At 51.9% G+C, this 18,897-nt stretch overlaps 1 protein-coding gene across 2 annotated transcripts in view; it reads right to left on the minus strand.

The window, feature by feature from the left end:
* The window catches only part of DPYSL2 (dihydropyrimidinase like 2), a 105,495-nt gene that overhangs the window by 15,671 nt on the left and 70,927 nt on the right, over positions 1-18,897 (minus strand). For both annotated transcript variants that reach the window (XM_037038642.1, XM_037038643.1), the window contains exons 4-8: positions 15,821-15,985; positions 13,530-13,591; positions 12,961-13,041; positions 12,321-12,389; positions 6,376-6,496 (exon numbers count right to left, since the gene is read on the minus strand). In XM_037038642.1, the coding sequence (XP_036894537.1) occupies positions 6,376-6,496; positions 12,321-12,389; positions 12,961-13,041; positions 13,530-13,591; positions 15,821-15,985 (498 nt within the window). The remainder of the gene's footprint in view (positions 1-6,375; positions 6,497-12,320; positions 12,390-12,960; positions 13,042-13,529; positions 13,592-15,820; positions 15,986-18,897) is intronic.

Below are 18,897 nucleotides of genomic sequence, written 5' to 3' on the forward strand. Positions count from 1 at the left end.
TCAAGGCCACTGCTGACTAGACCAGCTTCCTTAGACCCAAGCTGAGCCGGGACTCCTGAGCTGGGCCAAGTGGAGACAGGGCACTTGGAGAAGGAGAGAGGCCTCTTGGGGCTCGTTTCTGCCTTGCCCTGCTCAGATTCCAAGGATTTGAAGTGCTTGCTGTCTTTCAGTTTATTTCTCTTCTTCAGTCCCCAAGGCAGGACAAGAGTCACCACCCCGTGGGAGACCCCCGCCTCCGGGGAAGTGCAGGTCTCCCAGCACCAGTGGCTCCCAGCCCCCAAGGACGCCTGTCCCCGTCTTATTCACACTGCGCCTGAGCGAGCGGGGATGAGCTTCCGAACCTCGGCTGGGCCAGGGGCCAGGGGCCTGCGTGCCAGAAACAATTACCACTAATAATAATAAACCAAGGAATAGGCTCATTTGGCCTCTCCACACTCCTCTAAACACACTGCCGGTGTGTTCTTGGCAGAACTTAGACCTTCATGATCTTCTTCTCTGGGGAAAGTCTAAACTGCAGGTTGTGCCCCGGGCCGGACGCCGGCAGACTCTCCAGGACTGCTCGACTACAGGTTGCTGTCTGTTAACCAGGGGCCAGGGTGGAGTGCATTCGAGAAGAAGGGCTAGACGCTGGGGCTGAGAAGTGTCAGATAGCACCGGTAAATGAGAAGCAGAGGCCATGTGCAGAGCCAAAACAACGGAAAATCAGGCACATGTATTTCAACACACAACCACAACATCACTGACTGGGTCTCTCTCTAAATCAGTCAGTTTGTCTGTCCATCTCTCTCTCCCTCCCTCAAGAAGTCTGTGCCCAACAGAACCCAACAGCCAGGCCTACCAGTGGGTAATCAATCCTGTCAGATTTTGGTAGCAAGAATGTTTCCAGAAAAAGAGAGTCCAAGTTCTCTGAGTGAGCCTGGGCTTCTGGAATGGACTCTAACCTGACTGGATTTCTAGGCACTAGTGACTCATTTCCCGGAGTAAAGGGAGTACCCCTGTCCCGCAGGGACAACAGACATGCACAAACCAGCCCCACCACCGGATACTCTTACTGCTTTAAGAAGCCACATTTGGGTTGACCATGTACTTGATACCTTAGAACATTTTTGTCAAACTGAGTAATAGGAGATTGGCTGGTTGTTCCTAATTGCGCTGGACAAAGTAGGAGAAGGAAAGATGGGCTCAGGGATTCAAACCCCCAGGCCAAGTGCTACATCAGCAACCCCAGAGTTTCTGCGGCCGAGGGAGATCCTTATCTGCCACGGCTTCCGGTTCCTGTGCCTGGGAATGAACCCAGACTCATCCAGCCCACGGCTGCAGCTGGGTTAAAGGGCAGGCTGAGTTCTGGAGACCTCAGAGTTTGCTATTAAAGTGAGGGCATGGAGGCAAGGATTTCTGCCTCCAGACAGCCTCGGGCTCCAGCTGCAACACCTGAGCCTCCAGGCCCACCCTGCCATTTCAGACCTGCCAGGGCCCAGGTTTTGGTGAGATCTTAGGACATGCGCAAGCCAATCCATGTGCCACTCTTGGGGTCCAAGGCTGCTAGGCTATACATTAGCTTAACACAGAGGATTCCCCCTCAAGTTGGTGTGGTCCTCAGGGCCCCATGACGTCATGCTTCTCATTCTGCTTGAGTCGTTCCTACTGACCCGCAGGGCAAAGGAACTCTGGTCTCGGGTTTGGGTTCCCAGGGCTTCATGTCCCTCAGTAGCCACCAGATGTTTTGAACATTCTGCATCTGGGTGAGGGGGTGGGTGAGGAGGAGTGAGACAGGACAGTGAGAAGCTAGGGAAATTCTTTGGCGAGCAGCCTGGGGAAACTGAGACAGAAAGCTGAACAAACTGGCTGAGCACTTTACAGCCAGGTGCATATGGTCACCAGCCACCAGGGCGGAAGGCCCTGAGTGCCTGGCAGGGGGCAAAACTGAGAAAACAGGGGCCTGGCCCCCAGGGTAACCTGTCCTCCTGGAAAGGACATCTGGGCCTCTGTCGTGTTTCAGCTTCAGGACCAGGAAAGGCACAAAACCAGGTGGGCAAAGCCAGAATCAACTGCAATGACCAGTGGACCCCTGCCCCGCCACTGACCGATCAGTGGAGACCAGGACCCTGAAAGGGTGCACTTGGGGAACTGATGAATATTCTGCTGAAACCCTCCCCTGAGAATTCCCCTGAGATTCCAGCAGATAAAAGCCTCAAGGCAGAGGACCCAGGGCACACAGGCTCTCCCTCTGGGGAGCAGCCTGAGCCATTCATTCCCTTCTTCTCCCCTCACTTCTTTTTTGAGTCTCCTAAACTCAAAGGCAATGGGCAGCTGGCAGCTTGTCCAGGGCCGACCCCCTGAACCCGTCCCCAAGGGCTCCTCTTCTCTGACTTCCCAGGGAGCTGAGGCAGCCCAGCCTGGGCTCTCCTTTGCTTCCTCTACACTGAGCCCTTCCTTGTCTCACTGTCCCCAGTTTTAATAAACATATCCTCACAGTCACCTGGACTCACGTTGTGAGATCTTTCCCACACAAAGTCAAGAGCCCTGCAGGTGGCCCTCGCAGACCTGCTCAGGGCCAGGCCCCTGTCTAGGAACAGGAGGGCAGAGAAGGTTGTCCACTGGATTAGGTCAGGCCATTCACTGCCTATGCGCTACCACCCCCACAAGGAAGGGGGCAGAAGCCACGCTGGATTTCACACACGGACAACATGCAACCTAAGAGAGATGGTCCAGAGAACCTCACCCCCAACGGTACCCTTGGTGGAAAGTGAGTCTCGAACCCTGGGTGCTCTTTCTCATGGGCTTAATGATCTAACAGGCAAGAGACTCAATCCCCACATTTCAGGTTCTCTTCCATGCGAGCCTTTCATGTGAGCCTATGACTTCGACCCATGTTTAAGTCCTATGACGAGTAAACCACTCAGGGTCGTCCTGGCTGTGTTCTCAGTTCCTTCTCTGAAGAATGGAGCTGCTGCCCGGCTGCACTGCGGACAGTGCCACTGGAGGAGGCAGCATGCTCCAGGCTGTGTCTGTGGAAGACCCAAGGTGGTGGTGGGTCTGGCAGGCACGTGATGATAGTTCTCCTTTAAGTATGTTTCATCTCACATCCTCACACATCCAAGCACCCCATTAGATATTAGACTGAGGACCCACAGTCTCTGGGTGGGGGCCTACAGCTGATTCAATAGGGGAAGAAGACGCAGGGCTACAACTTTCCCTCAGCCCCTATTTGCAGAGCCAGGGCGAGTCCTCTCACACAGCCTGGGACTGGCGAGTGTGTCTGTGAGCACCGGTGCCTCCCTCCATGTGTGGGCCACACCTGGCTGCACCACGGGAAGGGTCAGTTGGGTGACGCTGACCCTATCCATGGTGACTTTCTGCCCGTGTGCTTCCCCTGCTACTGATGGAGCAACGGGCTGGGACCATGTCTGATCAGTGGCACAGAGGCCTGGAGTATCACACAGTAAAAGTAAACAGTAAAAGGTCTTGAATGAATAAAAAATCTCTTCCATTTATTTATAGATGAAGAAATGGAGAGCAGGAAGATGGCCTCACATATGCCTCCAGGGACCAGAAGAATCCACTGAGAAAAGAACTTGTAGCAGAAAACCCTTGACCAGGTCAGGAGGCATCTCTCCTGTGCTTTTCTACCCATCCCTGCAGACGTGAACCACAGCGGCAGCAGGAATAGTTATTACACACACCGGTGTGAAAAGGTGTACATATACACCTCATTTTACGCAATGCCATCACCCTGTGTGACGAGTCACTGCTACTGCCCTCCCCTTGCAGATGCGAAAAGGACACCGGGAGGACACCTGACCTGCCCAGCCTCAGGTGTGAGCACACAGCAGACCTGACATTGGATCCAGGACAGGATATCAATCCCAGAGTGCAAACACTCAATAAGGCCTCATAGCGCTTTTCCTCTCGGTCCACACTGTCCATGACTGTGCTGGGGGTCAGACTTCAGTTTTACCAGCTTTGTTGAGGAACCCCAACAGACACCGACAAGAAGATGGTCACGTTTCTTATACTAAAATCATCTCAGAACACGAAGCCGGATGTTCACACAGACAGTCTGGCCTGACAGGTGCACAATGATCAGAGCCCAGTTCCAGCCTTCACCAGCTCTGAGGTGCCGTGCACTCGGCTGCCAAGCAAAACAAAACACCAAAGTCCTTGCCAGGGCTGCCTCCCACAGCTGTTGTGAAGCTCCACTGAGACAACAAGTCTCAGGGCCTACAAAGCCAGCTAGGATTTCTCGCTCTTCCTCGGAAGCACCCGAGAAAGCACTAGAAACTTCCCAATAGCACAGGCTCCTCTAAAGCAAAGGCTTTGGAGAACCAGAGTGAGCAAAAGCTCGAATGCTAGAGCCACCCTGGGGACCACACTGCGGGCACAGTTGGGACTCACACCTGGAAGGGTCTGGAACAGAGACCAAAGTAGTCCCTTCTTCACGTTCACGCCCTAATACTCCCACGGCACCGAAGTCACAGAGACAGCAGAGGGACGTCGTCAGGCGCCAAGTCCCAGGGTCTTAGAACAGGGCTGATTTCCATAATAACATACTCCAGCTCCACATCTTCAAAGGAGGAAACTGAGGCACAGAAAGGAGAAGGATCTCCAGGGCACCCAGCAAGGCTGGCCCAGAGTCCAGCACTCTGCAACCAAGGCCAGGGCCAGCTGCACCTGCTCAGACCCAGGTCTGGTCAGAGGCCAGACTTCTCCCTCCTCCAATTTGGGCAAGTCAGAGACTGAACGCAAAAACAAGGCCTCAGTGTTTACATGACATTAAATTGCACGTTTAAGTGTACTGAAGCTACATTAAACGTTTAACTTTGTGTTTCTTGTGATCATCTGGGGTGGTGGTGTCCGGGAAACAAACAACACCCTCCCTCCCCTTTTCCAACACTGTGCCTACGTCCCCGTGCTGCGTGGAAGCAGCGGCTATGACCAATGCTGGGTGCTCGGCTAATTCCCACCTGCCGGCCTATGACACGTGGGTGCCCGTGTGACAGAGGGCCCAGGTGATGAGGATCACTGACAGTCATCATCCACAACGTCTCCTAGAAAAACTCACAGCCGCTTCTGAGCAGATGATGTTATTTTGGGTGAACGTTGTTTTAATTCCAAAAGGCAAGTCCTTCCAGCCACCCTGCTTCCAGGAAGGTGGCAATGTAGCCACCCATTTGCTCTAGAGCTGGCGGACACGGGCCCCAGGGGAGCTCCGAGGAACAGGGCCTCTGGAAGCCATCCTCCCTCAGACCAACCAACTCAGTAGTCACGGGGCAGTCTGATCTAGATCTCGCCCACGTCATCCATCAGTGAAGAAACCCTAGTCTTCATGCATGTGGATCCCATTCCACAGAGATGCAGAAACCAAACCAGAAGTCAAACGGCTCCCCTGTCCACAGAAAAAGGGATGCAGAGAGAGTGTGCTAAAGGGACGGAAGACTGAGAAAGAGACCAAGTAGAGATACAGGGACCAGGAGAAAGCAGGACAGAAATCAAGAGAGAAATGGAGACAGAGATGGAGATAGGAACAGAACAAGAAGTAAAGAAAAATGGAGAAATACAGCACTGGAAAGATCCAGAGAAGAAAGAAGGAGGAAGGGAGAGTGAGAGAGACAAAGGACACTTGATGACATTCCTTTCCATCAGGCTGAGAGCCACCCACTGCGTCCATGACGCATGATCAGGTACCCTGAGCATGAAGCTACACTCCCAAGCCAAGAGCATGTGGTGCGGTTATCCAAACTCACTGCCAAGGGCAGGTTGCAGGCTGGCTCTGTTGCATCCATAATGGATGAGGTGCCTGTGGAACAGCCTCTGGAAGCTGCACTTAAGTAAATGAGGTCCTAAGAACCTTCTCAATGGACTCTTAGTAATAGGCAAGCCAGCCTCAGCTCAGAACACACAAATGTAGTGCACAGGGCTCCTTGTGCATCAGGAGCACTGGACAAGACACATCCATGGCATCCCGTCCGCGCCCCCACCAGCTCTCTCACCCAGTGGAAATCACTACCAGCCACAAGGGGAAATGCATTTTGCAACAGAAAGTTCCCCAGAAGGAAGATTCTGTAGCAGACAGAAACTGGTGTCATCTGTCTAAGGCCTACTTCATTTAGACTTCATCAAATGAAGTCCAACCTTTCTGTACAAGGGGGCATGGGGGACTGTGTCTCCCACCCAGTCTTTGCTGTACACAGCTTTAAACAGATGCGAACAAGGCCACAGCAGAACAGTGGGAGAAACTGGAGCTGCCTCTCTTGCTCAGCTGTAATTAGGTTAATGCTGGAACATGGTGAAAGTGGACCACTTGGCATGAGGGTCTGGAAAAGGAGCCCCCCTCCTTCCTGAACTCGCCGCAGTCAGACAGCCAGCAGCACTTACCCTTTTTCCGGGCCTGGGCGATGACTTCAGCCGCACTCTTGCTCATCACCTTGGTGATGTACAGGGGGCAGTTGGTCTGGTTGGCAATGGTAATTGAACGATTCACTGCTTCCGCCTCGACCTACAGAAGAGCATCTGAATATGAAAACTGTCCCCACTCCAACCTTTACCCTCCACCCCACAGAAAAGGCTAAGGTGGATGGCAGACCCTTTGTCCCCAGGGCTCTACCCTGAGTGGCACTTCAGGGGGGATGCACCCAGCCCAGAGTCACTCTGTATCAGGTGAAGTGAGGAAGCATTCCTCCCTGGCCCCTCTGAGTGGTTTTGAGTGTGGTCACCAGGCTGGCAAAGGCAGCATCAGCCTGGAGCCTGTAAGAAGCACAGATTCTCAGGCCCTGCCCCAGACCCACAGGATCGGTACCTCTCGGTGGTGGGACCCAGAAACTATGGGTCCTAACAACTCTAGGTGGTTTTTATGCTTGATAATGTTTGAGAACCACCATGCACGAAAACTCTGCTCCCAATTTGCGTGCATTCACTCCAGTTGCACGGGCTTCTGTCCAACATGCGCAGAGGAAGCCAGCACAGTCCAAGAGACAATGCGGCCTTGCAGGGCTCTGGGACGGAGCTGCATTTGTGCAAACCGAAGACCCTCTGTATGGCATGGCCAGCCACAGGCTGGTGCAACCTCGGCATGAGACGGGCAAGAACTGCCCTAACTAATAACCGGATTCTTTAAACCCGATGAGTCAATGGATGAGATTTCCAAGACCCCATGTGAGGCTCAATACCTGATCAGTTAAGACCACCTAGAACGAGCTCTATTTTACAGAGGAAATCAACCATGTGTGCTTAGAATGGGCACCTGGAAAAGCAAGAAACACTGCGGAAGGATGACTCTCAAAAAGGCTTGTGCCCCTCCCAAGTCCTGCCAAAAGGCTGTGGCCACAACTCTGAGGCAAGGGGCTGGGTCCTACTTGGTTTTCTGCATCCTCCTCTGCCCACCCTCAATGGTCCCCAGTGTAATGCCCCATACACAGCAGGTGCTCAAAATGTTCACTGCACCGGTAAATGACTTCAGTTTATGTGAATGGGTAAGGCTAGGCTGTTCCAGAAAGCTGTGATTTTTCACAAGAAATGACAGCACCCCCAACTGAATCATCTGAGCCACCAAGTCTCTGCAGGAGCTTGGCCAAGAGCTGAAGTTCTGCAATTGCATTAACTGGTAAATCTAATTTAATAAACTAAGACAACTTCATTCACATTTGCCCTTCCAGGCATCAAGTATGTGAAGAGAGATGTCTAGAAACCTAAAGACAAACCAAATGGCTCTTGAAAAAGTTCATTTAACATCCAAATGTTTTTAATTCCTGGAATAGCTAAATGATCATCAGCTCTCTCTCCTCAGCTCCAGTTACAACCAAAGTGCCTCTGGCCCGGGCAGCGCACAGGACAGATGTCCTGCATCCCTGCTGTTTTCGCCCCAGAGGTCCACAGAGTGAAGAGGGAAAAGAACCCCCTAGAGTCCTCGTTGCTTCGCAGGGGTGCCAGTGACCCCCAAACTTACTGTCCCAACCCAGACGCCTTGAAAGCGAACAGAGGAACTGTCCCCATAACTGCGGGAGCGATGAGTGGGGCCGGACTGTCCTGAGAGACTGGAACGTGTAATCATCCGAATGAGGGAGCACACGGAGTACAAGTGCCACTTCCGGGGGGGCCCACCTCAGAGGACCGGCTCCGGGGAGCGTCGGGTCCCGGGGTCCTGTCTGGCTTCGCTCCCCCCTGTGCCATCTGACCCCTCGCCTGCCTCAGCCCTGCTCGGCCTGGAGTGCGGGCGGAGGCCACACTACAAGGTTACCTTGCGGAGACAGAAGGACAGCTAAACCCCAACCCTCCGGGCTGCACCCAGAACCACGGAAGGCTCACACTTTACCCATCGATATGTGTAGGCTTGTGCCTGTGACATACAGTACATACTGTCTCACACACTGGGCTTGGCCTCAAACTACAGCATTCAAACATGGTGGAAATGGTGGCACACTGAAAAAACTGAAAAATTAAGTTATTTATTTACCTCACTGTAGAGCTCTCTCAGAACTTTTGGGGATCATCTAGCCCTACATTCTGATTTTAAAGATGAGGTACCCCAAGATACAGAGAAGAAAAAAAACTGCATAAGAACACAAAAAGAGTCAGTTCACACACCAGTGCCAATACACACACCAGCATCAGCATCAGGACACCCCCCCAGTGTCAGCACACACACACCAGCACCGGGACACACCCCAGTGTCACTACACACACACCAGTGTCAGCACACACACACCAGCACCAGGACACACCCCAGTTCCCGTGTACCACTTGCCCTTTGTGACCCAGTGCCCCTCTTCTGTGCAGCCCAGTCACTCCTTCCCACACGGCCGCCAGGAAGTTCTTCCTCAGCGAAGAGAAAGAACTTCTTCATCACCCTCATCCCTTGTCTCCTCTCTCCTCCCTGAGACAGGGTCTTAGGCTGTAATTCACGCAGAGCCTGTCCGCCTGATGCAACCCAGTCACTTTCTACGTCCCTCTTTCCCCTTTCAGAAGGGGCCACATTCTCCTTCCCCTCGCTGCCCCCACAGGGCCTGTCATGGACGCACCCAGCACCACTGATAGGTTGGTGGTTCCCAGAGTTCTGCATTCTCTGTGTCTCCCTCTCCACCTTCTCAGCGGCAGACACGGGAAACCTGACGGCAGTCTCCCAGCTGGGTCAGAGGGAGCAGCAGGGAGTGGCGGGAACGCTCCGTGTGGTTACAGCACGGGCACACCACCTGGCCCTGGCAACAGACCACCAACTGCAGGGGAACCAGACTTCTACAGGTTATCAGCAGCTCTGTCCTATTGGCAGTATCTCCCTAACTCAACTGGGAAGCACGGGTTCCCCCAGAATGGCTCCATATTTTGTTCTCCTTATCACTCACGTGGGGCTTAATACACAACAGATCCCTGGCGACAAACTGAAAAGCATCACCAGCAGCCCAGGGGAAGGTGCCTTGGGGGCCTGGTAGCGGACAGACTGCCATCAGGCACACAAGTCCTGTGCCTGGCAGAGGGCAGGAACCTCGGACCCAGCTAAACAAAGAGGACCTGGGAAGGCAGGCAGGAGAGAAAGCCCCCTCCAGCAGTCCCTCGTGAGATAAGAGGAGCCTCCCAGGGCCCTGGCTGGTGTAGCTCAGTGGATTGAGCACGGGCCTGCAAACCACACAATCACGGTTCGATTCCCAGTCAGGGCACATGCCTGGGTTGCAGGCCAGTTCCCAGTTCCTAGCAGGGGACACACGAGAGGCAACCATACATTGATGTTTCTCTCTCTCTCTCCTTCCCTTCCCCTCTAAGATAAATAAATAAAATCTTAAAAAAAAAAAAGAAGAGGAGCCTCCCAGGAGCCAAGAGCTGCCACATGGGAGCATTCCAGGATGTGCCAGCCCCTTGAGGAGGCTTTGTCATCCACTGCTGTGGATTCTGAAATTCTCAAAGCAACAACTGCTATTGGGAGTCTCCTGTGTCAACCACGAAAAAATGACTGACGCCTATGGAACAGCAGTCCTCTGAACAGGCTCCTGCCTGCTCAGGGAACCCAAGGTGGGCTTTGCACTCTATTTTGGGGCTTGCAGGGATCTGGGGGTACAGAGCAAGCAGCAGGGGAGAGCAGGAAGCAAGCACCACAAAGACTCTAAATTTAAGCAAGTGCAGAAATAGCCCTGTGTGATAGGGCGAGTGGCACGTGCCTTCTCAGAGCCAATACCTTCCTGCCACCTGCACAGTAGTTGAATAGGTGGAGGTGGCTCCTCAGCCAACCAAGTGGAGAAAGGTGAGAGGAAACTTTGTAATTAAGCCCAGCCCAGGCATCAGCACCTGGTCACAAGGGCCCACTGGCCTAATGCTGAGCTGGGGCTCCTGTGTGCATGTGTAAATGCATGCACGCTCCTGTGCATAAAACCAGCCCTGGGTTCCCTGAGCATCAGCTATTGAGCCTGTCTCCTCTCCCACACACATCTCCCGCAAATCGCTGTACACCAGCCAGCACAGCACGGGGCTCCCTGCAGCTAATGCAGGCACCACACAAAGCCCCCTTCAGCCTCCCTCTCCCTCATGCTGGTCTGGCTCACGCCTCCAGCTTTTGTAACACGCATGGGGAGGCTGGAGGGTCATGAAAGGAACTCTGTCCCATGGCCTGGAGAGGAACATACAACACTGAACTTTTAATAGCTTCTGTCCTGAAAGGAAGGGAGGGGAAAATGTCCCCAGGGCCACAGACAGCGCTGACAGTGCCCTGGTGCATGTGTGCCTGTGTGTCTCTGTGTCTGTGACTCTGTGTAAGCATGACCCAGCGTCTCTGTGCATCTGTGCATGTACCCAAGTGTGTCTGTGTCCATCTCTGTATCTAGGTGTCTGTGTCTGCGTGCCTGTGTCTATGTGTCTGTGTGTGTGCCTCAGTGTGTCCACACCTGTGTGTGTGTCTGTGTGTCTTTATCTAAGTGTGTGACCGTGTGTGTGACTGTGTGGGTGAGTTTGCAGCAGGAAGGGCAGGATGAGGAAGAGTAAGCCCTCAATGTAAGACACTGAGTGGCTTCTATCTCCACTTTTTCCTGCCTTACATGCTCTTCCAGTCTCACCCTTGCCCCAAAGCCTGAGAACAAAAGGGCAGTGGATGCAGTGCCACCTCGGCCCACCAACCCCAGGCAGCCTGCTGACTGCACCTTCGATTCAGCCCTTGTGAATCCGCTCTCTTCACGGGGAGCAGACCCCTATACCCCATGGGCCCTAATGTGCACACCTCCTGATTCAGTGGGAACACCCCAGTTCCAGAGTTCTGAGATTAGGGGGCCCTGCTGCCATTCATACTCCTCTGGTCAAGCATCTCTTTCTACCTGTTTCTGGGGAAAAAAATCCTAATTTTAGGCCTATATCCAGTTGCTTTATGATTTCACCTGCCCTTCTCTTCACTGTCCCTTTTCCATCACTTATTTCCGGTAGAGAGAAAGTCTGTTGGTCTCTGAGAGAGTCCCCAGCATCCTCTTTGTCCAGAGCCACCAGGTCCTCAAATGCCTGACCTTGAACCTTTCATTAAAGAGCCAACTCCTAAAGAAGCAATGAAAGGTCTCAAATTCTGCTTTTAGATTCTCCATCACGTACCCTGTGGACACCCTCAGTAATTCGCAAGCCTCCCCAAGCAGCAATTCCCGACCTCTGTGGCAGTAAGGGCCCTGTTCTTCATTTTCCCACCCCCATTTTGAAAGATTTTGTCTACCAAACCCTGCTGATTACCCTGTGCAGTCTTACCATGGGAAAATGTATGCTTCCGCTGTGCTTTCTAGACATTGAGAAGAGTTTTTATATCCCGTGACTGTGTTTTGGTGACTGGTGAGATTTTGGAGGCCCCCAGGTAGGAACCATGGAACCCAGATTGCAGAATGCTGATAAAAAGTGGTTTGGGCCCTGGCTGGTGTAGCTCAGTGGATTGAGCATGGGCCTGTGAGCTAAGGGATCACAGTTCAATTCCCAGTCAGGGCACATGCCTGGGTTGCAGGCCAGTTCCCAGTGGCGGACACACGAGAGGCAACCATACATTGATATTTCTCTCCCTCTCTCCTTCCTTCCCCTCTAAAGGTAAATGAATAAACTCTTAAAAAAAAAAAAGCGGTTTGGGTGCATCACCCCAAGAAAAGGTTGGAGAATTAGAGACAGAGAGAGGCATCTTCAAGCTAAATGAGCACACTGCTGCACCCCACAGCTTGGGCTAATCCTTTGCTCTGCCTGAGCAGCTGCACGTAGGCGACCTGTGGCTTCTCAGAGGGACCTAAATCAGCATGAGAAGCCCCATCTTGATCCACAGGAGGGGCTTCTGCATGGCTCAGCAGCCCAAGGGACACAAGGGACATGCACTCCATTCCTCAGGCACTCACCTCCTCGGGCCGGCTCAGCACGTGTCCCTCGGGGCCCGTGATGCCCAGGTCCAGTATCCGCTGCTGCTCCTACAACAGTGAAAGAAAGCGAGGCTGTCGGCGGTGTGATGTGTGCACATGTATGTGTGTGTCTCTGGATGTGACTTCAGGTGGCTCTGACTGCTAGAGACCTCCTGGGTTAAAGTCCCTTAGACAAGACCTGAGACTGGTGCTGCTGACTGACCACTTGGCCCTCTACCCAAGACCCCAGGAGAGAAGGGCCCACCAGCCTGTTCCCAGTCTTGCCTGGGTTATGACAGATCAACCACGGCCTCCCGAACACACACAGCGGCGCCCCCAGATGTCACAATGGGTACCACCTGTGTGGGCGTCCATGCCCCACCCCACACAGGTGGCTGCATCCCTACAGCGAGAGGAGAGACATCTGTGTAGAAAGGAGCAGGCTGTGGGTCCTACAGAACACAAGAGGTAACTGTGTCGCACGCTGCCCGTGAGACTGTCAGCACAGCACCCCAGGGGGTCCCCATCAGGACCCCCGCCTTTGTACCTGGAGCTGAGTTACAGAAGGCACCCCTGTCTCGAGCCTGCCTCCCGCCCTGTGGTACATGCAGAAGGAGAGGATGGACAGAAAGGTTGGTACCTCCGAGATGATGTCGCCGTTCTCTGCATGGACTTGGGCAATCGCACCGATATCCCGGATCACGCTCAGTACCTCGTAGATCTGATAGGAGGGAGTTGGAGTCAGAGACAGGGACTGCCATCTTCCTGTTCACAGAATAACCCTCTCCCTGTGGCCTGGGGGATCAGAATGGGCACCCTCTCCTCACTGCTTCTTCAAGCTGCTTTTTTAATGTACCCTCAGGGCAATGTTTCTGGCCCTGTGTGGCAGAGGAGAACCTCTCAGAAGTTAACCAAGGCAGGGGAACCTCAGAGAATATGGACTGGGAGCAAGAAGCTCACAGTTGACACTGGCCCTGAGAATACCTCTCAGCCATGCAGCCCAGCAGCATGCTGGTTCTAGAGCCTGGTGCACCTGGGCACTGGGCTCACAGCCTCCCCCAGTATAAAGGCAGACCAAGGACTTTCTCCGAAAGCCATGTCCCCAAAAGGTAAGGAGTGTGCATACACTGCAGGCAGCTTTCAAGACAATGGCAGTGTCTAAGTGTCCCAAATGCCAGGAAACCTGCTCCGAAAAGCGCACTTTCTCACCTGGGAATCCGTTAGCTGGAAGCGATCTTTGAAAGCCATGTACACGAGGAAGGAATTTACCCCTGGAAGACAGACAAAATAGACCAACTATAACATGCATGACTACAGCAGATAATCCAAACAATCCGGAAGGGAATAAGGAAGTACAATACCATGCATGTGTGTGTAGACAGGGTGGGGCAAAGAGAGGTTTACAGTTGTTCGTATGGAAAAATATATGCACACCATGATTATTTCATTATTATAAGAGCTTTAATAACTGTTTCACATACTCACGACTATAAACCTACTTTTGCCCCGTTCTGGACAGAGAGAGAAAAACAGATAGAGACAGAGACAATGATAAAGTAAATGGGGTAAAACATAAACAACTGGGAAATCTGGGAAAAGGTTGCAAAAGTTCTTTTTAGTATGTATACAATTTTCTAAGTTTAAAACCATATCGAAATTAAAAGTTGCTGTTATTTTATTCACAATACCAAAGCATGGAAGCAACCCAAGTGTCCAATGACAGATGAATGGATAAACAAAATGGGGCGGAGCGATCTAATGAATTATTCAGCCTTAAGCAGGAAGGGAATTCTGACACCTGCTATGACGTGGATCAACCCTAAGGACATCATGCTCAGTGAAATAAACCAGTCACACAAGGACAAATACCGTAGGATTCCACATATATGTCAAATGCATAGAGACAGGAAATAGAATGGGGGTGGCTAAGGGCTGGAGAAGGGGGGGTAGTGTTTAACGGGTACATAGTTTCAGTTCAGAAAGATGAAAGTTCTGGGGCTGGGCCGTGGGATGCTGCTCTACAATGGGAATGTGTTTAGCGCCACGGAACTGCGCACTTACAATGGTTAAGATGGTAAACTTTATGTTATGCTATAGTTTACCACAATTAAAAGTTAAAAATTAAACACACAGAAGTTTCCTCCAACTGTTGTAACTTTTATGAGAAAATGGATGAGATGATCCTATTGATGAAGATCTATAATAAAAGTCTTTTCTTTGGTAAACAGACTGCCCTGCACGCTAATTTTTTTCCATCTTTTATTTGTGTTTTTTAATAGTTCATTTTTTCATTGTATTTGTTTCCATTCCTCCCCACTGATTTTTAAGAAAAGGTCCATGAGTGTGACCAACATATGCTCCCATCCTCCTCCTGGCATTCCGGAGTTCTGTCTCTCTGCCCAACACTCATCACAATGATAAACAATTGTAGTGACAACTTCACAGCACTGGAGCTTATAATTCAAGCCACTGGGGATGCTGAAAGCTACCTAAATTCAAGCCTCAGGACAGACATCTCAGCCCTTCGATACTGCTAGGCAACAGTTGCTATGGTAACCCCCTAGGCTGATTTAGAGTAGATTCACTTTAAGTATGGAAAGTTAAATCTCAGTATTCTCAAAAGTGAGAAAGATCAAGGGTTAACTATTTTCTTTTATGTTGAACCCTTCATTCAAGAAAGAATCTTAGGATATCTAATCCATACCCTCCTGTAAAGGACTTAAAAAAAAATTGAGACTCAGAAAATTTAAGTGATTAAGTTTATGGAAGAGCGGGACCCACCTGTGCCCCACAATTCCCTTCCTGCCACTTCACTCCCGGCTCATGGGACTCCTGCACCTGGAAGTCTGCAAACCTGAAAGCAGCAGGGGCTTCCCTGAGATTTAAGATACTATGAAGTCTCCAATGGGACCCAGGAGTAATGTCAAGTCTGTGGCCAAGTTCAAGGGGACCCTAAACGATGATGTGATTTGGCAACACCACCCCAACCCCCAAGGTTCCTGTGGACAAGAGAGTCCCAAAGGCATCTTGAGGTCCTCAAGACTCCTCCAGCTGTCCTGGAAATCTTTCAGATTCTGGAACCCCGGGAATCCAGCTCCTCAAAACAGTCCAATGGGCCAAGAGACGGCTTAGGTTCTCCCTCCAATCTGTCCTGGTTCTTCCGGGTTTGCAGGAAGCAGCTGCCCGAGTCCTCTGCTCTGGGTCCGAGGAACTCTCCTACAACTGCCCAGGATCCTCACTGAGATATGCACTGTCGCCCTCTGAGGGCAAGTCACCCAGGCAGCCTTAACCCCCCAACCTGGCTGGAGCACATGGTTCCCTCCAGCCATAAGCTGCAGCAGGTGTGGCATCAGAAGAGGTCCCTGGAATAAGGCTCAGGTTCTCCTATCAATGAAAGCTTCTATGGCCACACTGGGTCAGCCATCTCCACCCAGCGGAGGCCCTCACTCCTCACAGGCCCGGGGTGAGGCCAAAAGGATCTATGGGTCAGTACCACCTACCATGGTCCTTCACCAGGGCCTCCATCTCCTCTTGGATGCCCTTGTGCCACTCGGTGATGTCCACGTGCAGAGAGTAGTCGCAGCAGGACTTGCTGTCGGCCCATTCCCTCCACTGGTCGAAGGCAGCCAGCAGGCTTGTCCCCGGCTCTGGCACGACATGGTCAACTGGAGAAGAGACATTTGTTGTCATCAACAATGGCCTCAAGGCCAAGGCCAACAGCTGCTTTCCCCTTTCAACCCTGAACAAGCCTCCCTGTTCAAAGTCCAGGTGCCGATCTGCACAACCAGCCTCTAAGCACCCACCGAAAGCCGCTGACCACCAGGAGGGGGAAAGCAGAAACTCGTCGTGGCCGCTCCAGTGAAACCACGCGGGACCAGCCCAGATCTGGTTTCCGGGCTCAGACTCCCTGAAAGCACACACCTTGGGTGCATTTCTCAGACAATGAGTCATTATGGACAATGGCCGTGTCAAATGGCCAGTCAGGGCTGCCAAGCCCTTCCCTGAGTTGATAGCTGCCTATGAGACACTCCCCACAGATGGCGAGGAACTTGAAGATGCTGGACTCTAGCCACGCAGACCAGGCCTTTTAAAAGACTCCCGGCATATCCACTCTCTCATCGCCACTCGAATTTCTGCAGCATAATGCCACTTTGTAAATTAATGGGCAGCTTTCGTCCTCAGAGTTCAAAGCACTTTAAAACTGTGGTCATTGTTACATTATTATTGAGCTCAGCCAATGTGGAGACAGAGGACTCCTCTGGAGTCGGGCTGACCTGAGGTTTTGGTAAAGTACTTAATCTCCACAATCCGAGTTTCTGTGCTGGTTTAAAATACAGATACTGCCAACCACATACATTCGCCATGAGGATTAAAAGAGACAGCATCTTAAGTCATTCCCCTATTTAAATCTGCCAGCGGCTTCCCCTCCTCTTCAGATAAAGATTCAAGTCCTGGACAAGGGCTACCCCGCCCAGCAGGGGCCCTGACTGGCTACCTCTGCAACATTACCTGGGACAGCCTCCCCTCACCCTCAGCCGGCTCCCTTCTGCACAAGGGCCTTTCTCCTTGCAGGACCTTGAAGGAGTCCTCTCTCCTAGGTGATGGAGAGCATTCCCAGAGTTACCATGGCAACAGGAAGTTTACCAGAACTGTTGTTACTCATTTCCACATAGAAACTTTAAATTACAAACTGAAATAACTCATCCAGGGTCAAATCAAACGAGTGCATCAAAGAAGACAAAACCAAGGGACTCTTGGTGCCCTTAAGCAATTCTTCTAAATAAAATATTTGATTTTCTACAGGTAAGCAGTCCTCAGTTAACGTTAGTGAGCTCGGATTTCTGAAAGGGATCAAATCTTGCAGATGCTGCTAAACTGGAATCAACTGAGCTCAGCTCTGTAAGTCCCAAGAATGTGGACATGTAAGCTGAATTTTCTTGGGACAAAACTGACTTTTTGTAAGTAGCAGTATATGCAGTTAAATGGGTACAGACACAGCTGGCACTGTGATAACAATGCTGTCCAGTGAAAGCAGCGAGGATGCGTGCACTTCTCTGATCCGTCAGGAAAACGCTAACCCAGAAACCCTCACAAAACAATTCCAGTTTCTCTTCCGAAGCTGTATTCCCTGTTTGGGGGGGGGGGGGGCAGGAGTAACCACAGTTTGGACAGAATCCCCCCAGTCACACCCATGCCCCTGGCCTCATCTGTCTCTCCCCTCCAGACCACTCTTCCTACGCAGCCAGAAGGACCTTAAACCTTTCGTCAGAGCCTGTCATTCCCTGACTAAATCCTCTGGCAGCTGACCATCATCTTCACAGAAAAAATCAAAGTCCCCCCCCAAGGTCCTGTGGGTGCAATCCTAGCTAATGCCCCACGTACTCTCTGCCACCTGCCCCCCTCAATGAGCTCACCACATCAAGTTGCCCAGTCAGTTCTCAGCCTTTGGCCTGCCCAACCCCTCCCAACCTCCAGGCCTCTGCAGAAGCAGCATCCTTTCTCCAGAAATCTGTTTCCTTGGCTCTTTACTCTGGCATCTTCTCTGCCTCCTTCTCATGGTGCTAAGCATCACCATCCCAGGGCCGCACCCTCACTTGCTGTCATTCTGGTATCAGTTTCCATAATACACTGTCCCACCCCCACTAGGAAGTACACACCCTCACAGCAGGGAGTAAGTGCCCACATGCAGTAAGTGCTCACTAAATACTTCCAACAAATGAAGGACCTTCTTTTCCGCCTCACCCCTTCCTGCAAGACCAAGCCAAGCACAGAAGGAGGTGTTCCCCTGGAAACACAAGCAGAGTCTCCTGTTTGAGCTCAGGGTATATAAAAGTTATCCCAAGAGCTTACTAAAACACAGGTCCCTGGCCATCACCCCCAGAGTTTCAGGTTCTGTAGGTCTGGGCTGGGAGCTGAGAATGTGCATTTTTAATAAGTTCCCTGGAAGCTAATGAATGAGTCTGCCTTGGACCACTTGACCATCACTAACCTTGATTCACTTCTGCCTGTTAGACTATACAACACCATGGTCACTTACAAAATCAGTCGGGTTCCCTGGCTGCCACAGAGGCTCCCCTCTATGTGCACAGCCAGCTCCTCCAGCAGCAAACCGCTGCAAGCTCAGGAACAGACAAAGCTGAGGGCTTCAGGGAAAGAAACACATTTCCTCCAGGAGCTCGTGACACTCAGAAATGTGTCCGAGAAAAGCTCCCACATGTTTTCCCACAGTTCTCTTTCCGCAGAAGTTCTCCTGGGAAGAGCTGCCCCAGAGACCAGGGCAGAATGTCACTCTCTTCCGGTGGAGCAGATATTCCCCACTGAGGACACAAGCCTGAAATGACTTGCACAAACTCACAGGCCTTTCCTTGGGTGACATTCCTAGGTTGTCGCTGAAGGAGCCTGGCTTTTGCCTGCAGCCAACTTCTCTCCAACTGGGCAAGATGTGAGGGACAGTGGGTCAACCCAGCCTTCTGCTGGGCAGTGGGGAGAGGAACCTGGGGCTCAATGGGCCCCCAGCTCTGATCCTGGTCTTGCTGCAGCACTCTCTTCCTGCACAGGTTGTCTCTGGGAACACTAG

Source organism: Sturnira hondurensis, unplaced genomic scaffold (assembly GCF_014824575.4).
Source record: "Sturnira hondurensis isolate 20B ecotype Veracruz unplaced genomic scaffold, ASM1482457v3 Scaffold0024805, whole genome shotgun sequence".
In the NCBI taxonomy this organism is placed as follows: domain Eukaryota; kingdom Metazoa; phylum Chordata; class Mammalia; order Chiroptera; family Phyllostomidae; genus Sturnira; species Sturnira hondurensis.